This window comes from Amphiprion ocellaris, chromosome 17 (assembly GCF_022539595.1).
Source record: "Amphiprion ocellaris isolate individual 3 ecotype Okinawa chromosome 17, ASM2253959v1, whole genome shotgun sequence".
Taxonomy (NCBI): domain Eukaryota; kingdom Metazoa; phylum Chordata; class Actinopteri; family Pomacentridae; genus Amphiprion; species Amphiprion ocellaris.
Genome location: NC_072782.1, coordinates 29,892,438 through 29,913,753, shown reverse-complemented (window position 1 = coordinate 29,913,753; position 21,316 = coordinate 29,892,438). Strand labels below are relative to the sequence as shown.

The 21,316-nt window shown below is 36.5% G+C and overlaps 1 protein-coding gene across 1 annotated transcript in view; it reads right to left on the bottom strand.

Annotated features, from left to right (window-relative positions):
* Nucleotides 1–21,316, bottom strand: part of atp8b1 (ATPase phospholipid transporting 8B1) — a 45,182-nt gene that overhangs the window by 18,343 nt on the left and 5,523 nt on the right. The window contains exons 2-10 of the mRNA XM_023265848.3: nt 9,749–9,930; nt 8,934–9,031; nt 4,237–4,350; nt 4,060–4,158; nt 3,382–3,443; nt 3,207–3,279; nt 1,302–1,372; nt 765–847; nt 289–447 (exon numbers count right to left, since the gene is read on the bottom strand). Coding sequence (XP_023121616.2) covers nt 289–447; nt 765–847; nt 1,302–1,372; nt 3,207–3,279; nt 3,382–3,443; nt 4,060–4,158; nt 4,237–4,350; nt 8,934–9,031; nt 9,749–9,911 — 922 coding nt within the window. The 5' untranslated portion in view covers nt 9,912–9,930. The remainder of the gene's footprint in view (nt 1–288; nt 448–764; nt 848–1,301; nt 1,373–3,206; nt 3,280–3,381; nt 3,444–4,059; nt 4,159–4,236; nt 4,351–8,933; nt 9,032–9,748; nt 9,931–21,316) is intronic.

Sequence of the window (21,316 nt, the reverse complement as noted above, 5' to 3'; positions counted from 1 at the left end):
CCATTTATTATCACATTAGAGTAAGAAAAGCAGCAAATTCTGACATTCTGACAAACAAGAAATAGATTTAAATGATGAATCTGTTGTCAAACTGAACAGAATATTCTTCTGTCTGCAATAATTTCAGCTCTAAAGTAGATTTTTTTCTTTGTTTTAAGTGCAATTTAAAAAAAGACAACTATTTACAGTTTTAAATAAGCTCCGATGATGGTGTAATCTGGGCTTTGAGCTATTAAACATCCAGTAAAGGTGGTTATTTTGCAATCTTTGCCCGAATTTGGCACAAACCTGCGAAGATGACCAGGCCGTGGCACTCCTCGGTGTTTCGGACCTTGCAGCCTCGGAGCAGCATGTTGTCCAGTTCTAACGGATACTGCTCCCGGTTCCACAGCATCATCCCCAGGAACTTATCCAGACGGTTGTTCGGCTCCTCGCACTCGATCAGGGCTTCAAAACAAACGAGACGACACAACAAAGGCTTTAATTTGATGGAGCATGAAAACGCTCAGCGGTTGTTGAGATGTTTAACTCTAGATGTGGATCTTTTTACATCAACGTTTAAAATCCTCATTTGCTGACATCTAATTGTTTTTCTAATTGTTAAACCAGTTTTCAAAGAAATACACGTCACAAGTTAAATGAATATCAGCTCCAAATATCAATTATTGGCCACCTGATTACTAAGAAACAGAATCAGCCATGAATAAACTAAATAAATCAGGCTTTCTGAAGGGATATTTTTTTTTTGGGTATTCTACTCTTACCATTAAACTCGGCCAGCTGACGTTCCTCTTGAAGCCTCTCGTCAGTCACTCGGAGTCCCATCTTGAACTTCAGGTTGGTTTCTCTGCAACAGGAAAACAATCTGAACTTAATACTGAGGATTAGGGATAATATGGATTGTAATGGGACCAGCTTGGGAAAACAAACAAAACGATGGAGTAACTCGATTATTAAAGGTTTCCTGCTTGTGTTACTACAGTTTTATTCATGAAAATTGGTTCTCTGATGCAAGATGCTCTGAAAACACAATCTAAAGACATCGATGCCGGTATTCCAGTTTAGCCACCATTAGCAGGAAAATGGGTCCATTAGAGACGTCCTGTTTGTTTGATTTAAAGTTGTTGACTGAATGCTCGTGTGAAACACTGATTAAACACACTGATCCAACACTCCAGTACCAGGTAGCTCTCGGTACAGATAGTAAAGTCGATAACAAAGCATGCATTCCACTGATTTAGGATAAAAATTGAAGTTTTTTTCCCAGAAAGAAAGTAGAACTAAAAGTTTAAAAGTCTTACCCATCGAGTTCAGCAGTTTCTACATAACAGAGGCTGTTTGGGTTGGAGCTGGACAACAGCAGGATGTCGGCCTGAAGAGAACAGAAACAGACGTTTTAATCATGTAGCATCCAGGTGGGTTTATTACTTCATTTACAATCTGTATAAAAGACATTCAAAGATTTAAACCTATTAGAAATCAAACAAGTCAAGAATCTATGAACTACCTACCACTGAAATGTGGAGTTTGACAGTTTTTCATCATCTGAAATCATGATTCGATGATGCCATGCAACCCTTCGTCTAACACTTTAAAGTTATAGAAACTAGAGGGCATTAGCATTACTACAGTGGCCTACAGTTTGCTAGTGACAAAATGCATCTTTCCTGGATGCCAGAACTTGCAAAATAGCTTGGCATTGATAAAATTTCCACAGAATGATGAGATCCAGAAGCTTCCACGTCTGCAGGATTTTCTTCACAAAAAATAGTTCTACAAATTGGGTTTCATAGATAATCCTGTTACTGATAAACTGGACCGAACAGTCGACTTCCTTCTTTGGCGTTCATCCGTCCGACATCTGGTGCCATCGTTGGCAGGACGTGGCCAAAAATTTAATTCTCTTAAAACAAGGTAACTTAGCCAGAAAGCTCCAAAAGTGTTCTGGATCTACAAAATGAGGTTTCACTTTTAATCTGTTTGGTTCAGGTCCATATGCAAAGTTAGTACAGTTCCAGCACTGTCAAAGGACACAAGCCAACCTAATTTTATAAAATGATTGTTTTAATCATTCTAATTTGGTTTGGCTCAACAGTTTTATATGGAGTGACAAACTCAGAACTATAAATTGGATAAAAAAAGAAAAACTGTGACGTCACTCATTGGTTTATTAACTACAGTTTTCAATCCACGAGTTTGGATTTTGGCCTTTTGAAAGTGGATGTAACAAGTGGATCTGACTGACTGCACAGGATGAAACAGTGGTATTTATCAATCACGAGGTAGCTTCGCCCCAAAACACACCCCGTTTTGTCGACTATTTTATTCTAAAGAGGACCATAGTTTACAAAATGAACATCATGTTATATTTAAAAACACTTTAAACTAGCTATCCAGCTCATAAAGTCATTGGAAAAATGTTTACTGAGGTAACAAATCAAGTGAGAAAGCATCATTTTCTTATAAACTGCTATAGAGGAGTCGCCCCCTGCTGGCTGTTAAAAAGAAATTAAGGGTTTGGGACTTTTTAGACCAGGAGTCTATGGATGAAACACGCATTTTTACTGCTTTACAGGACTCTAAATGTTCCAAACTTTTGGCTGTTGTAGCACAAAATCGTTGCAAATAAGGAAATAAATTTACAGAATTTTGAATCTGGAATTACACACCTGTAGTACTGAAACTCTTCACAAAAGATTTGTTTTTGCCAGCAGATGTGGACAGTTTAAATCCAGCTGGGTCTGACTGAAGCAGACTACCTCAGTGTTCAATTTGATTCTGTTCTTTAGTTTTTGAAATGCTCTAACTTATGGACATTATGGGCAAAAATTGCATTTTTTCAAGTTCTACATTTATTTTTAACACAGTAGTTTATCTGACAATGACTTTATAGACTATAATACTATTAGTTCTTCACGGAGGTTAAAGCGGTTAAATGTGAGTAATCTTCAAACTTTAAGACTTTTAACCTCTTTCCCCTTAATGTATTAAAACTTGGATATTTTGGTCTTATGCAGCCCTGTTATAGTTTGATGTACAGGTTAATAATGTGCTTCCGTCAAAATCTCATTTTGACATATTAGGAATCTTTTTTTTTTTGCTTGGTGGATGCGTCGTAAAGTTTGTTGTGGTCAAAGATTCCACATTGTGTTGTCTTCAAACAGCTGGTCAAGAGAAAAAAAATCACTCATTCTGAATCATCATACCGGAATAAAGTCGTTTTTCTTCATTCGAACCACGTCGCCAACCTGGATGTCCCTCCATTTTGCCTCCTGAAACCTGAAACAGAGGTCGTTTGTTTTCTTTACTACTGTCACAAACCACTTGAACAGCTGAAATTCCTCATAAAATGTTGACATTGTTCAATAACTTTGATCTTACCTGCCATTCAGCAGGACTTCAGACTTCCTGTTGTTGATCTCCTTGTCCATCCTGTGACGTGCCTGAAAGAAAAAAATCAATCAAATAAAAGGAATAAGCCAATCATAAAAAAACACACTTTATGTATAATTACACAGCTTTGTGCTAGACTTCTCGAGCCTTTCTGGTGTTTAACGTATTAGCTTTAGCTAGACGTCATTAACCAACACAAGTCTTTGTCATGGTGCCCAGTTGCTAGGTAAACTCCTTGCTGCTCGTCAACATAACTACTTGTAGTCCAAATGACTGCCTCATGTGGTCGCTACAGTATCAAATAGTAGGAAAAGTAGCTCCACCTGGTGGCACAGCTAGGTACTACAGCTAATCTACAACACAGTTTCTGACATGCATGTACAGAATTCTTGTTTTTGACGATTTTTGGAGGTTCAGCAGACCCGATCTTCCACACCTTACATTTCAGACAATGTGTTTCTGGAGCTTTTCAAGGTTCCTGAGCACCAACAGAACATTAAAGAACCACTTCCTAATCAGGACATCCCTCGCCTTTACAGTAAACTACTGTTTTCTTGCAGTTCTAGGAATAAAAGGTGAACACGGTGGTAAAATTTGAGCTCGAGGCTAAATGTAGATCGTGGAAACCAAAGCTCTTTCTAATCTCTGAGCCGCATCGAGTCTTACCAGATCATCCACCAGGTCTTTGATGGCGGTCACTCCCAGCACCACGACCAGAGGGATAAGCGTGGTGTACCAGGGCAGGGTGGAAATTTCTGGAATGATCTGACAAGCACACAAACATTTAATGGTTCTTGTTGTTTTTGTGAGACTCTAGGCCAGAAGACATATTTTTAGACATACCTGTAAGATGAGCAGAGCCAGGAAGTAAAGGTTGGCTGCTCTCTTCAGTTGCTCATACAGGTTCAGGGGCAGGAAGGTGAAGGCGTTGTACTTGTAGGTCTTAATGGCATTTCCCTGCAAAAAACACAATGACAGGTTAGCATTTGGGTTCGTGCTACAAACACAGTGCACAGTCAACTTAGTGTTATTTGACAGAATTTCCCTATTTTGGTAAATTACAGACAATAAGTAAAATCACAGGAAAAAAGTGAACATTTGCATATTAACGGTAACAAACACTGTAAATAACGTCTAAAATCTAGATTTTCACAAATAGTAATTTGTACTTTTATACTGTTGCCTGTGAAGTTAGACTATTTTCTTAACAGTATTTAAATCAGTGAAAAATATCTTTTACAAGTCTTTGTCGTTTTTGGAAAAAAAATATGTACATTAAGGACTGAAAACTGGCGTTATTTCAGACTTTTTGTTAAAATTACAAATAATATTCACCAAACTCACAGAAAAAATAAAAGCATGAATTTACATGTTGACAGTATAAAAGAAACAGGCCAAAACTACAGTAAAATGTTCTTCAATAACAATTTATTGCATTTAAATTAATTAAAACTATCATTATTTTTCAGATATTTGCTGTTATGTGAAGGAAAATATGAATATTAAGATTTGAAAAATTGGTAAATAATTTTTCTAAACTGTTATTGTACAGATTTTCTGTGTTTTCTTAATTTACAGATAACATCTAGTGAAAAAAAAACACAGAATAAAGTATTTATTTACATGTTGACTGTTAAAAAAACAAGTAAATAATGTCCACATCAACAATCTGTATTTTTATTACAAATATCGATATGTTCTTTTTAGTGGTGGGACGCGATTTTAAAAAATTAATCTAATTAATTACAGGCTGTGTAAAATTAATCGCAATAATTGCAGTTTTGTCAAATAGCAATATTTGACACAATAACTGAAGTTTTTCAATTCAAATAAAATTGTGGTTGACAGTTGAATCAATGAATAGACATATATGTGTTTATAATTTAAAATTTATTTAAAAAAGGAAAATGGGACATATAGAAAAAGTGATTTTGATGACTTAAAGCCTGAATTTAGTTGTTTTTTCCACTGTATGGCACATAAAATCAGCATAAGTAGTTCAAGGAGCTTCAGAATGTTGAAAATCCAGAGATTCATTCTGTTTTCATCTTTTCTGGGTCTGATAAATGGTGTAATTTTGATGGTTCTTTTTATAGGAATATCAAGTTTTATTTATGTAATTTTTTTTATAAACAAACATTTTATAATGAAGTTATTAAAAGAGATATTTTTGTTGTTTAGGTTATTCCTCCTACAAGGAGGCAGAGCCTCGACGGAGTACAAACTTAAACCACAAAAATGTTTCATTTCTATTTATCTGCATTTTTCATCTGTCTGCTACATTCACAGATTACTGCAAATCTAAGTGCAATTATAGCGATTTTATTCAACATTTTAAGACTTTCTGTAAACTCAAGCACTGTCTAGAAAAGTTGTCTATTATGGGATGGCTACACCGTTAGCCGTTAGCATGACTCGTAGCTAACGTTAGCTCTGGTGCTAACAGCAACATGTTTTACATTGAGGTGATACCGTCGGCTTGAAGTGACGCAGTGATCAGAAAACTCTTTGTTGTACAATTTGTACACAACCAGGCTTTTATCCAAGCTGCCATCAGGAATATTTTTAAAAGAAAACCTTCTGTCCAACAAGCTCAATCTCGTCTTCCTTCACTGTTCACCAGTGCCTGACTTCACTCAGTGCTTCCTGTGCTTCTTCTTCATGGCTACAAACAGACTTTAGGTTCATTACCGCCACCTACTGGGCTGGAGAGTTCATCAGAGTTACAGGTGTGGAAGAAATGAGGGAACTGAGGAGGGTGCAATTAATTGCGTTATTATGTTTAACACGTTATTTTCGCTGTAATTAATTAATCGAAATTAACGTGTTAAAGTCCCAGCCCTTGTTCTTTTAAAATATCTCATTGTATTTAAATCAATTAAAAATATTATTTTACAGATATTTTCCATTATTTGAAAAAAATATGGACATTAGGGATGAAAGAAATGTTTTTCTAAACTGTTATTTTCAGATTTTTGGGGGAGGTAAAATTACAATTAATATTCACCAAAATCACAGAAAAACTAAAAATATGAATTTACATGTTGGCAATATAAAAGAAACAGGCCAAAACTACAGTAAAATGTTCTCCAGTAATGTTTTACTGCATTTAAAGTAGCCAAAAATATCATTATTCTTCAGATATTTACAGTGATTTGAAAGAAAAATATGTATATGAGGATTTGAAACAATTGGTTAATACATTTTCTAAACTGCTATTCTGCAGATTATCTGTTTTGTGAATTTACAGATAATATCTACTAAAAGAAAACACAGAATAAAATATTTATTTACATGCTGACTGTTTAAAAAACAACTAAGTAATGTAAACATTAATCATCTGTTTGGTTTTACTGTATTTAAACCATCTAGAAATATCATTTTACATATATTTGCCATTATTTGAAAGAAAAATATGGATATCAGGGATTGAAAAATTGGTAAATAATTCTAAAGATTATCTGTTATTTCTTAAACTCCTGAAAATATCTAGTATAATGACAGAAAAAAAATTGTTTACATGTTGACTGTTAGTCATTTGTTCCTGTTACAATATTTTATTATATTTAAACCAGATATAATATCTTTTTATAGATATTTGCTATTATTTTTACAGTTTCTGAACATGATAGTAATTTTTTTACTGGATTTTTCCTACATTATTTGGGTAGAAAGACACATTTTTAAATATAACTACTCCGCTGCACTATGGGAAATGTAGTCTGCAGTGATTCTGGTCCAAAATTATGACCTTTATTTTGTCCACTTGTATCTTGTGAGTCTTCCAGTCTGATACCGAATCATTACAATACTTTTAAGTCTTACTAAAATGTTATTGTTGCCACAAACCTCCCACTAAACAACAGTCTATTTAAAGAAGTCTGCTTTCTAGTCAGACATGTAAACCTCACTAGTTTTTACGAGTGAAAAACTACTTTGATAGACCTGAAATTAACCAAAGTACCAACAATACTGATTTAAATTTAAAGTGCAAGGGGCTGATTTCAGCATCTAAAGGACGACTGAGTTGGAATAATTTCAGTCCTTCAGCAGGTATCAGTGCTGAGGAGGTTTTGTGTTTCTGCAGAGGAAAACCATCTAAACTCTGCTCATTCCAGGACGTTTCCATTGTTTCTTTATCGATTCAGCTTTGTGCAAAGAGGAAATGTCACATTAAGCCTTGAAACAAAGAGTATTCCTAAACATTTGGGCGTACAGTACTGTCTAAACTACCACTGTATGCTGCAGCAATAAGGTTTTCCTTCATTAGAAGTACTGGGCTTCAGTCAAACCACCTTGGGGATCCATATCCGGATTAACGGGTCGGTGTCCTGGTTCACCCTGCAGCTGGAGGCCCAGCTGGTGGGAGCATCACTAATGAGACGGATTCATTTCATCACAGATAAACATTTGAACTCTGAGCCCTTAAAGCCTGGATTCATCTGAAGGACGAATAAAGACGAACATTAACAACCGCTTTTACTTCGTCTCCGCCAGCTGACTGCTCGATTTAAGGCTCTGATGTTTAAGGAAATTCCTGTTTATGTTGTTTTTAGCTTCAGTCCTGCAGGCTCACGCCGGGTCTAAAGTGTCTGAGGTCGGCTCGGCCGGACGATCAGGTTTCAACCCTCACAAAGCTGATGACACGAAGCTTCAGACGCAGAAACACTCCAGTGTTCAGCGGTTGTTGAAACGCTCCGCCGGTCAGCTGGAGCGAGTGTTTTCCACATGTGGGGGACGTTAAATGAACAAATGGGCTGAGTGGTGAAGAGGAGTGAGGATTTAGTTTTACGTCTGCGCTTCGACCACTCGTCTTCTCGCTAAAACACATAAAACACACTTCAGTCCTGTTGTTTGTTGAGGGCGTGTCGACTCTTTATGCTGAAGGTTTGGTTTAAGTCAATTAAATCTGATCTGGCTGTTTCTTCCCTCCAGTGGTTCCTTGTATGTTTTAGAATTGGTTTTGAGGTCCTACTGATTGATTTATTGAGTTATTTAACAGAATTTCTGACCCCATATGAGCCTGTTTGCATTTGTAGAGCCTCAGGTGGGGCACAAAACCTGAAAAAAACTTTTTATAGGCCTACTTTTATGTGATGTTGACTATAGTTACCGTCAAATTTATTTGTTCACTTTATTCTGTTTTACCCTACACTGATTGACTTACTTATATATCTTTCATTGTTACTTCTAGCCTTGTTTTTAGGCTTTTACCATCTATTTTCTTTTATTCCATTTGTTCTTTTTCCTTACTTGGATCTGGCATTGTTGGTTCTTTTATTATTCTATCATGTGTTATTGCAATGATTTATTTTGAAAATCTTTTCCCATGTTTCTCTGGTCGTTCACTTTTTGTTTGGACAAACCGGCCTTCTGTTGTTCAATGGTTTCCTTTTAGCTAACCCTTTCCTAACCCTAGCACTGTGTAAACTCCGTTTTTAAAAACATGCTATATAAATGAGCTGTTATTATTACTGTTTTTATTATTCATCTGTCAGGACCGTGTGTAGGAAGGAGTTTGGGTAAAACGTTGGACTTACAGAGTATCGGCTCTTCTTGATGCACAGGAAGACTTTCTTCTGAAACTCTGGCAGCTGGTGATAAGCTCGGTCGTTGGCTTTTACCTTCCAGCCCATGTCTGGAAAAAAATATTTGAAAAATAATCATTTCCTTCTATCTCGGGATGTCAGGAATGTATAGAACATATGTGGAGAAGACTTTGTAGAAATTCAACAGAGCCCAAGATGAGTGTCACCAATTTATTGTCCATTTAAATCTGAAATGTTGAGTTAAGTGTTTTTTGTGGAATATCATGTCATCACAGTGAAGCTAATCTTTGATATTTTGGATATAAAATGCCATCGCTGTACTGTTTTATCTTATCAAACATTATCGTGAAATTTCGTCCGAACTTCCGTACTAATCCTTGAACTATGGCTCATCATTTTCTGTGAGCTTTGACCACTAAAGTCTGATTAGTTCCAGCTTGTTTCTAATTAAAGAATGGTGCCAAAGGTGCAGAAATTCCTTTAAGATGTTCAGGAGATTCATTAAAATGGGAGAACTGACATCCTGATCTCATAATCCCAATGTTCATGGCTGTCAGCAGCCAAAAAAAATTAAAAATCTCCAAAGAAATTAAATCTGTCAACAACAGACTAAAAACTTCTTTGTAGCTTCTTCAAGAGTTTGTCTAAATACATCAGTTTAATCAGTATTTGTCATATTTTGTCTGATTTGATGGAACTTATCTAACATGCTGCCTCCGGTTTTGATGCTAAGCTAGGCTAAACAAATCTTTCCTGGACACATAAAAATAAGCACAACATCTCAGTTTGCAGGTGTTGGGACTCACCACTGGGTCTAGTTTCCACCGGGGGATGTGGAGCTCCTGGCGGTGCTTCAGGTTCCCCTTCAGAACTTACTGCCAACTCGTCGTCCGTCTCGTCGTCGCTGTACGGCATGGCCTCATCGTCGGGCCCCAGGGAACCCTGGGAGTCTGTCCGCCGCCGACTCATCTTAGCACCTCGATTTTCTCTAAGAAAGAAGAAGAAATACTGATTTTAAGCGTTCACATGACATGCACTTGTCAAAGAAGCGTCGGAGAAGTTCTGCAGTTTTTTGAACCAGAGAACCTAAAAGTCACGTCTACTTCATACAGCTACTGGAAGAAGTGCACAAGATGTAAACAGGATTTAATTTATGGGTAGGTGGAACAACTATATGGATGACAACAAGTTCCTCATGCTGGTCCAGACTGAAACACCTCTAAGGTTTACAAGATGATGCATCCTCATGATTCTACCAAACCTTACTCCCTATGGTCACTAACTGTTACAATTTATTGACTTTTAATGGAATGAATGAATGGTCTGCCAATAAATAAGGTTCATACATTCAGGTATAAACTGTTATAACTTTTTTCTATTTGGTGCCACATAGAGGTCTTCATGTCTAAAGACCTGAACTGGGAACCAACAAGTTCGGTTGCACCTTGTATACAATCAGTTAAGTCCAGTTCCTGTTCGGTGACCGCAGGTTCTGAATCTGTTTATGGCTGTGTTCCAATATCTACACTACCATACTGTATAGTTGAAATGTAACATACAAAAATTACACAAATGTTCTGCTACATTCGATTCAAAAAACAACAAAAACAAGACAAAATATTATAAAAATGAGACAAAATGACAAAAAAAAGCAATCTAGTATTTTACTCTATGATCTAAACAACTTGTCATGGTCTAGAAATTATTTTAAATTTATAGTTTTACTAATTTACAATCTGCAGTTAATGTCTTCTCCGGAATTTTTACACTTTGAGGGCCGGATTGGACCCTCTGGAGGACCGGTTTTGGCCCACGGGCCGCATGTTGGACACACCTGGTTTATGGTAAGATGGTAACTACTTCACTGGAGACTCACTGAGGCCTTTAGGATTCTGTGTTATTAATAATAAAACAAAACAACTGTGCACAAAATGAATGGATAAACTCTAGAAACACTAGAATGAAAAGGAACATACATGAGTTTTTAATAGAATTAACAAAAAAAATGCATGTAATGAGGTGAATTAAATACTGAACACAGACTGACGAATCTATAAGCTTCAGTTGTTCAAACGAGGAAGAAAAAAGCAAAGAAACACTGATGGAAACGGTCAGCTGACGGCAGTCCAACCCAACAAGTTTACAGATGACACACCATGACTCTGAAGGAAAACAAAAAATCTCCTGCAGTGATCTGCCGAGCAGGAACGCAAACAGAACAAGAGAACGAGGAAATAAGGGAGGGAGTCTTAAACAGCTGATCAGTTACACTATAGTCTGCCTCCATAGATGAAAATAACACAGAAAAGTCACTTTACAACAGGTGAAAATCCACTTTGACGTGCTGCGTTGCTGCCAGACTGAAGCAAAGAAGCTGGAGTTCAGGTTTAGTCTCATTTGACTGACAAAGCCGGTGATGTAAGGCGATGACATGGCATTGTGTTTGTGGCGTGTAATGAAGGCACATGTGTACAGGTGAGGAATGCCGCCACACCCTCCCATCGTCTCCACCTTCTGGGTGTTTGCATGAGATTCTTGCGGTTAATTCGTCGGCTGCTTTTAGCTCCAACTCGACACCGCAGGAGTCGGAGTGATACGGAAACCTGGTGTCTCGTTTCAGACCGAAGGACGGAGAGAAAACAGGCGAACAGGAGGCACGGCTGAAAAGGACAAAGAGGGACGATCCTCGTAATTCATATCCTGAGATAGTAAGACTGGAAGAACAGGACGAACCTCCAACCATGACTCAGAAAGTCTATAAATAAACCTCCATTCAGGGCCACTAAAACACATTCTGACCTTCAAAAAGCTGAAGGGTCATTCCACAGCTGCAGGACATTTTACATTAAATGTCAAATAATCCATGTAGACAATACTAAAACATGCAGTAGCTGTGTAAATGTTCTGTCCTGAGACCAACACTAGGAGAAAAGAATGTTTGAAAATAGTATTTAAAAATACCAAATTAGTCTGGAGTTTCCCCTAAAATGACATTTTTTTCATTTTGTGTCACGTTTTTATAATTTTGTTGCTTGTTTTTGTAGTTTTATGTCTCATTTTTTTCATTTTGCGTGTCGTTTGTCATTTTGAGTTTAATTTTTGTCATTTTGTGTCCCATTTTTCACATTTTGTGTGTCTTGTTTTTCTCATTTTGTGCATAATTTTTCTTGTTTGTTCCTTTTTCTCATTTTTTGTCTCGTTTTGGTCGTTTTGTGTCTCCTTTTTCCTCATTTTGTGTCTCATTTTTTGTCATTTTGCGTCTCATCTTTCACATTTTGTGTCTCATGTTTGTTGTTTTGTCTTGCTTTTCTCATTTTGTGTCTCGTTTTTCTCATTTCGTGTCTTGATTTTGTCAGTTTCTGTCTCATTTCTGTCATTTTGTGTCTTGTTTTCCTCATTGTGTCTCATTTTTGTTGTTTTGTCTCGTTTTTCTCATTTTGTGTCTTGTTTTTGTCGTCAACTTCATCAAACAGTTTTCCTAAAGAATGTGAAGAGCAAAGCTATGTTCTCTCTTCTATTTTTTAAATATTTTTATAACATTGTCAGCTTGACTGAATGTCTCACTCTACCTAAAAGATGCAAAATCACCACAAAAACTCACAATATCACTACAAAAAGGAAGAAAAATTATCACAAAGAGACACAAAATCACTACAGCTCATATTATCAGGATCAGACTAATTCTTTGGACTGTTTTCCATCAGTCAGTTTGTCCTCTTGGTCAGCAGTAACAGCAGCTAAATATCTAGCTTCTACTGCTGAGAAAAAGATCACATTAGCATGGATTAGCAACCCTGTTACTGTGATTAGAGTAGGGTTAGCAAACAACACAGAAAACATGGAATAAAAATGCTACCATTGATGTGTAAGCTGAGCCAATCAAGGCTTTGATAGTTAATTATCTATTATTGATGAATATGGAGCAGAAAACTGTAAAAGAGAAGGTTAATTTTGAAGCCTAAATGTCCTCCAGTTCTGGAACAGTGTAGATACATATACATATATAATATATACACACATATATATCCTGATAGCTGTGCAGTGAAGTGGCTGTTTGGTGGGAAATCCCTGTCCGACATTTGATTCGCTGCTCTGGTGCAGTTGATACCAGAGTTTCGGTTTGGTGCTTCCCATCAGATTAATGTATAATGGGGTGGTGGAGTCCATTAGCACCCCTGATAAGGTTCATTAACCCGCCGTCCAAGAACAAACACAGGTAAAAAGCAGCAAACGGTACCAAGAAGACTCCAAAAATAACAAATAAACGGAACTGAATGGGATGAATGGGGACCACAGTGTGCCTCTAAATGGAGAAACTGAAGACTTAAATTCATCAAATCTACTTCCTCCTTTAGATTTGTCCGTTCAGAGTTTCATTGTTGAGTTTTCGTGCCATGTGGGGCCTTTGGAGGAGACTATAACATCAAATTAGGAGTAAATAATGAATAAATGATGGCTGAAACTCATTTATCTCCTTCAGTTTCAGAGTCCCGGTCACATTTTCACAGCTTACTGGGGCAACAAGAGTCTTCTTTAATGCCAAAGTCTAAACACCTACTTGGAAAAGAGCCTGCCAGGATGTTGTGCTAACTCTTTCTGTGTTCCCATTTCATGTGGGCCAGGATAAATTCTTAACCACTTGTCTGACACGAAAATCTAATTTTTAAGTGGTTGTATTCTACAGATATTCAGTGTATGAATACAGAAACATTCTCCCGTACTCTGGTTTGAGTTTAAAGGCTCAGAAATAAACAGTATTTAACAAGATATCATGCCAACGACCAATTAATCTCAACAGAAGTCATTTTGCAGGAATGTTTACCTGCTCGTACTTGAATGTTTTACTCCATCGTATTGCAGTTAGTTGTAAAAACACTGAACTAACCCTGGTTTATTTCACAAAACCAGACCAGCACAGAGGTGATTTGAGCTAAATGAACATCATTTCTGCTTCATTTAGGAGACTTCAGAGGTTTAACGGTCAAGAATGAGTGTTCGTACGTCAGACACGCCCAAGTTTCATCCTCATCAACAACATTTCACAACTTTGATGTAAAGTTGCAGCACAGTTTCCGCCTACACACATGAATTGCATGTTGAAAATACAAGTCAAACACAACTTCAACACAACAGAATCCATCCTCTACCTCTAAGGACAACGCAGAATAACATTTCAGAGACGGTTCAAGTAGCAAAGACTGACGATTTATGGTTTGTCCATGAATGTTTACTATCAGAAACAACGGTAGGAGGTTAGATTTTGTTCTTATCCTACAACAGTCACATTTAGCCTCTTACTTCGTGATCGTAACAACTACAACTAGAAAAGCACCCAGAGAGCGCAGTCCTCCTTCACAATTCCAGACTATAAGCTGCATCACTGCCAAAATCTCATTACTTGATCCTTGTGTTTTCAATCAGTTAACAGAAATTAATGCATGATCATTACCATCAAGGATTCAAAGCAGTAAGTTAGATTTATGTACTATTATGATATTGTCAACGTCTTAGTTAACACAATTTTAATTTCACCTACACACAAGATACGCTACCATTTCAAATTTTGATGTCACTTAGAAATGTCCTTATTTTAAAAAAAAAGAAAAAACAAAAATGATTAAATCCTTGGATTAATGATACTTATCAAAAAAAATAATGTAGTACAGGTTTGTTTTCCCACAAGATATTAACAGGAAGTGAAGTTTAGTTTGTTGTTTCCGGTTGCTGAGGACTTTTTCCTCTGAGTTTATTAAATACACAACTGCTCTAAAGTTTGGGGTCACTTAGAAATGTCCTTATTTTTGAGGAGAAAAAGCAGTTTTTTTCCAATGTAGATAACATTAAATGAATGATAAATCCAGTGTAGACATTGTTATTGTGGTAAATGACTATTCTAGCTGGAAACAGCTGATTTTTAATGGAATATCTCCATAGAGGTACAGAGGAACATTTCCAGCAACCATCACTCCTGTGTTCTAATGCTACATTGTGTTAGCTAATGGTGTTGAAAGGATCATTGATGATTAGAAAACCCTTGTGCAGTTATGTTAGCACATGGATAAAAGTGGGAGTTTTCATGGAAAACATGTAATTGTCTGGGTGACCCCAAACTTTTTAACGGCAGTGTATCTACAGAAGTTTTACCAAATAAAACTAACTAAATAAAAATATTAGACTAAAGAATAAGGATTGATAAGAGTAGAATGTAGAGTCTCTGCTCAGAACCAGACGGTGTTAAAGTGTCACACCAACACTTTTACGATGGTTTACAAAAGAATGAAACCCGACTAGCCCAGTGGAGGTTTCTGTAGCAGCTCGTTGACATAGTTTCAAACCAAACTCTGCGATTTCACACGAGTCTGAACATGAAACCGGAGTGAGGAGGGGGAGCAGAACTAAGAGTCTGGAGGAGGGAATGGACGAGAAGAAAAGAGGAAACCTGGAGTGGAAGGTGAAGAAGATGTCTCACCCGCAACGAGTCCTGGATTTGGATTTTCATATCTTAATAAACAGCACTTAGGATTTAAGATTTAAGTCTTTAGTTCACAAGCTCAAGACGGAAACACCCCATGTAACAACAAAACCATCCTCGTCCTCCAGTCAAACAAAACGCCACGCCAAAGGAACACACAAGCTAAAATAAAGCCCTGCGTCACGCCTGCATTCATCTACATATTCTCCTATAAACCCGTCATCTCTGCAGGAATGTACGCCGTCAAAATAAGCATTTCCTGCATTATGAAGGAGTCAGTTGAGGTGAACTGGTTTCAAACACGCGACTGACTGCGTCCAGCCTGTTTTTTTAACCCTCCTGTCATCCTGTGGGTCCAATTGACCCGTTTTAAAGTTTGAAAATGTGGGAAAATATATATTTTCACAGTGAAACTTATGATGTCCACATTTTCAATATTTTTGGGAAATTTTTAAAATTTTTTGGTGGAAAAAAAGAATTGTAAAAAAAAAAAAGTTTCTTTAAGAGCATTCAGAAAAAAAAAATCAACCAAAATCCAGCGAATTTCACTGGATTTTGGTTGATTTTTTTCTGAATGCTCTTAAAGAAAATATTAGAACTTTTACTGATATATATGGAATCACTTTAGATAGTTTTAGGATTTTTTGTGAAGATTTTTACTGATTTTTTGAAAATATTTACAACTTTTTTAAATTTTTATTTTTTACCAAAATTGGGCATTTTTAAAAAAAACTTATAAGGAAAATTTTTAAGCAATTTTTTTATAAATTTGGGGAATTTTTTTGCCGAATTTTTTGATTTTTTTCAGACAAGGGAACAATATTTTTTAGTGCCCTTAAATGAAGACAACAGGAGGGTTAAAGTCTAAAACACCAAAAGTTCCTCTAATTAAACCATCGTGGTGTAAAAATAAAGCCTCAGTAGTTCTGATTCTGACTGAATTCTGCAGCTGCGTGACGTCAAACACTTTCCAGCAGGACTCCACCTCCACTTCACCCGTTTCATTGTTGTCTTCTCTGAATGCCAGCAGATCCATTTCAAAGATCTAATTCATGAGTGTTTAGCTGCAACATGAGCAGAAACTAAAGCAGCATGTTGGATTCACAGAGTCCCACCTTCACCTGGAGGGATGTAGGTCAGATTTAAGGGTGGGGGAGGATGGAAACAAGTCTGGTTCATGTCAACAGAGCTGTGACGCCAACATGCAGACATTCAGGTTCGCTGTTATTCAGACAGAACACGTGAAGAACAACATGTAGAGAGACGAGATTTTTATCCAGAAGCCACATGCAAAACAGAACATGCCAAGATGAGCAGCGTTCATATTAAAAACACCGTTAATGAAGGTAATTACTTTGGCTTCTAGTCCTCCAGAGAGCAAAAAGTTCACTAAGGTGCCGTCATTCTCGTCCATTATTCCATTTTTCCTTTAATCAAAATCTAAACACGACTCCTGGATCAGGTTACAGTTGTGAGTTTTAAGTGTTTTAGCTTCGAGAATTCATGTAAACGTGTAAAAATAATTCAGTTTAGTCGCTGTTTGCATGAAGAAGACGTCAGATCTTTCAAAAACCTGCCATGCAAAAGTTAAATAAATAAATAAAAATGAGTTTTAGGATTTAAACAAATATTTTCAATAATTACAAAGATGTAGGCTGCAGGTATAAGCCTTTCTGTTATCCGCCATTCGCTTCTCCGTTGTCTGCATGCTAGAGTTTTCAAAACCCACTTTGTGATGATAAACAACAACCTCCAGACTAGCAGCCTACCACATGAAAACGTCTCGTCTTGCAGAAGATTTGCGTCATGCAGGAAGCCAGTCCTGCTTGTTTTCTGATGTAAATGATCAGTTTTAAACACAATTTTCATCTCCATGAGTGCAAATGTTCCACCAGGACAGTTAAATCTTTGGAAGCGGTTTAAAGAAACACAAATCCATCATTATTTACTTCTTCTACCCCAAAGGTTTTATCTAAACAGGCTTTTCCTTTCAACCAGCTTCACATTCAGATTCAGGGCATGTATTGACATTGAGGTCTTTAAAACTGGTAGATATGTTCTGTAATTGTTGTTTTACAGTGGTTTTCTGTTCATATACAGTTAATATCTAGCAAAACCCAAAGAAAAATACATTAATTTACATGTTAACTCTTTAGAAAACATGCAATACTTCTAAATGTGCAGAAAAATATATTATAGAAACACTACTGTCTGTGAGAAAAAAATTTAACTTCTGGAACGCGGAGTTTCCAAAACATTTTCCAGCTTTGTTGTTGCTAAAAACTGCATTTACGTGTTTATACCAAGTTCTGAAGAAGGTATGAATGAATAAGTTTAAGAGTCACTATCATAAACAGTAGAAAAGCTCACAAAAGTGAAAGAAAAGCTCTAATTTAAGTCAGAAACAGGCTCAGGGCAGGTATTGACCTACATTCAGTGATTCTAGTTGAAACTCTCCAACACCTGCTGAGCCTGAAAGCAGCTTCATTTACAGAAAAACACCATCGTCTGTTTTCATTCCCAGAGCTCAACACCTCCAGCTTCTAGCCCCGCCCCCTCTCCAAACATCGACCAATGGGAGCGCTGCATGGATCTCAGAGAACAGGTTTGGGTTTGTGGCCCGGGGCGTCTCCACGGCAACAAGAAGACGAAGAAGAAGCAGGAAGGTGGGAAGGAGGAAACATGCCGACATGAAGACAGAGAAACCCGAGAGGAAGGAGCAGTTCAGAGGAAGAAATAAAAGCAGAAGATAATTCAGACTTCTGTTGCATCTTTACTGTCATCTGTAAGGAAATCCGTCCTTGTAGGTTCATTTAAAACACACACAATTCTGCGTTTTACACTTTTTTCATGCAATGAAAATATAGAAATGTGGTTATCTCCATTGTAAATACACAACTGGTATAAAAACTATCGATTTTCCCACATTTTTCCATAATATATATTGTTTTATGAAAGAAAAGTTATGGATATTAATGGTCTAAAGTAATGGTACTGTATGTAAAAAGTCAAAATATTCTTATTTTATAGATCTTCATTGTTATATTAAAGAAAACATGTTTATTAAGGTGTGAAAAAAAACAATGGTACCGTGTTTAAATCAGGAAAATATCCTTATTTTCAAGATATTTGTTGTTATTTGAAAGAAAGAATATTCATATTAAGGACTGAAAAATGGCAAATAAATTTTTTAAAGTTATTTTGCTTATTTTATGGAAATTTAGAGATAATAACTACTATAATCATCAATAAAAATGATCAACTGTTAACTATTAAAAAATAGCCAAAATTGTATGTAATATCCACAACAAAAGTCTGTATTTTACAAAGTACTTTGCTGATAATAATTTTTTTTTTATTGGACTTAACAAGCAAAAAAATATACTTCATATTAAGGTCTAGGATGAAGAAAAATGGTAAATACATTTTTTAATTTGTTATTTTATTTATTTTTTGTAAATTTTGAGATAATAAGTAAAATCTTCAATAAAAAGTATTAATTTTCATTTTAACTATAAAAAAATAGTCAGAAGTGTTCAAAATATCCACATGAAAAGTTTGTATTTTACAAACTAAAAAAAAAAAACATGATGTATATTAAGGTCTAAACAAAATGGTAGATATATTCTGTAATTGTTATTTTACAGAAAAAATGTGTTCTTTAGTCATATATATATACATATATATATATATATATATATATATATATATATATATATAATAAAGAACTGTAAAATATGGATATTTAGCAGATTTAAATACATTAAAAGTAATGTGATCTTGAAAAAATTAACAATTACCATTGTTTGCATTGTTGATGTTTATGGTTTTGGCCTGATTATTTGTTGTTGTTGTTTGTTTTTACTGTTAAATTAATTAATACTTCTGTCATTTTACTCTCCATTATCTATAAATGAAATGTGTCCAACTGAACTATAAACGGTCGTGTTGCATTGTGGGAAATGTAGGCTGCAGGTTTTAACAAGGAAGAAGAACCAAAACAAAACAATATCTGTCCATCAAGAGTCACAATTAAAGGGATAATTCCTCTCACATATAAGGAACTTTGTGTTGGGTTTCTGTTTTTAAAGATGGATATTTGCCATGATGGGCCACGATTCGCTAAATTTCAGCACATTTTCCTTGAATTTTGACTGAAATCTTATTAAACGAAGCCATTAAAAGCCGTTAAGACAACAGAACGATCTGACAGATTGAGGAAAAGCGATCCGTCTGTTCAGGATGAGTTCCTGAAGCGAAGGGAATGCCAGGTATTTGTGTCTGTGGCAGATACTATCGGATCCATGCAGACTCGCATTTCCTCACCTGAGGGAAAACTGTCCGAGCTGGTGTCTGTCATAAACAGCTGGGAAACAACGTGAACAACGGCCGCCTGTTCTCTGCTGGCTTTAACTTAATACAGTGACTCTGCAGAAATCAGCAGCACGAACCTCAAAGTCACCTTCAGGTAACGTCCAGTCTACTCGGCTGGTCGTTTGTGCTCATCTGAAGTTCTCTAACGTGATAAACTTAAAGATTTACACAACTATTAATGATTGTAAAACCATGTTCCATATCTACAGTCGTGAACAATGTTACATACAGCTGTAAAGACCTTGTGTATCACGGCAGTCTTGAGTTTCCAATGACTCTCATAATTATTAATGGATGGAATCAGTGAATCAGTGAAACTCATGAATCTTTGTCACAAAAAAACAATCCTGTGTTTTGGTTCGTCCAAAGATCTGGAAATCTGCTGGGTCAAAAATATACATACAGCAACTTGAATGATCAGTTTTTTGTGATGTAGAAAGTTGTGTTAATCAAATTGTCTTAGTTTCATGACCTCTTAATGTCTCCTGAGTGATTGCATTTGACTACAGCTGCTGACTCTGATCCAGTTTAAACAGAACCCATTAGATCCACTCATTAGACTCAAGCACTACAGTGGGAAAGTCTGAGGAGCTCAGCAAAGATCTGAGCAAGTCAGAAAGTCACTTGGAGCCATTTCAAAGCAGCTTCAGATCCAGAATCATCTGTTTGTCAGAATAAAGTTCATGGTCCAGTTGTGTTGCTGCCACCATCAGGAACAAACACAAACTATCACCTGCTGCTGAGAGACCATTGGTCAGGATGGTCAAGAGTCAACCAAGAATCATCAGAAAGCAGGTCTGAATGAATGAGAAGCTGCTGGAACACAGCTGTCAGTGTCCACAGGGTTTTACATCAACATGAGCTGAGAGGATCCATGAAGAAGGAAGTTCTTCCTCTAGAAGCAGAACCTTAAAGCTCCACTCAAGTCTGCTGCTGATCACATGGACAAAGAAAAGACCTTCTGGAGGAAAGTTCTGTGGTCAGATGGAAGAAAAACTGATCAGAAATATGTTTGGAGGAGAGAAGGTGAGGCCTTTAACCCCAAGAACACCAAACCTACTATCAAGCATGGTGGTGGCAGCATCATGATCCGTGGAACTGGAGCTTTACACAAAGTAAATGGAATAATGAAGAAGGAGGATCACCTCCACATTCTTCAGGAAAACCTAAAACCATCAGCAGAAGGTTGATCTTGGACATGGATGTTTCAACAAAACAATGAGTCCAAACACACATCAGATGTGGTAAAGAAATGATTCCATCAGGCTAGAATGAAGGTTCTAGACTGGTCTCCCCAAAGTCCTGACTGAAACCCATCAAGAACCTGAAGAAACAAGTCTGAGTCAGAAAGACGACACATTCAGTTCAACTGAACCAATTTTGTCCAAAGGGTTAAAGATAAACCAGAATTTTGTAGACAGAAGGTGAAAATGGACAAATTTAACCAAATATTAGCATTCTTGTATGTATATTTTCTCAATATTAACATTTAGGGATAAAACTGGACGTTGTGTTCATTGTCACGTAT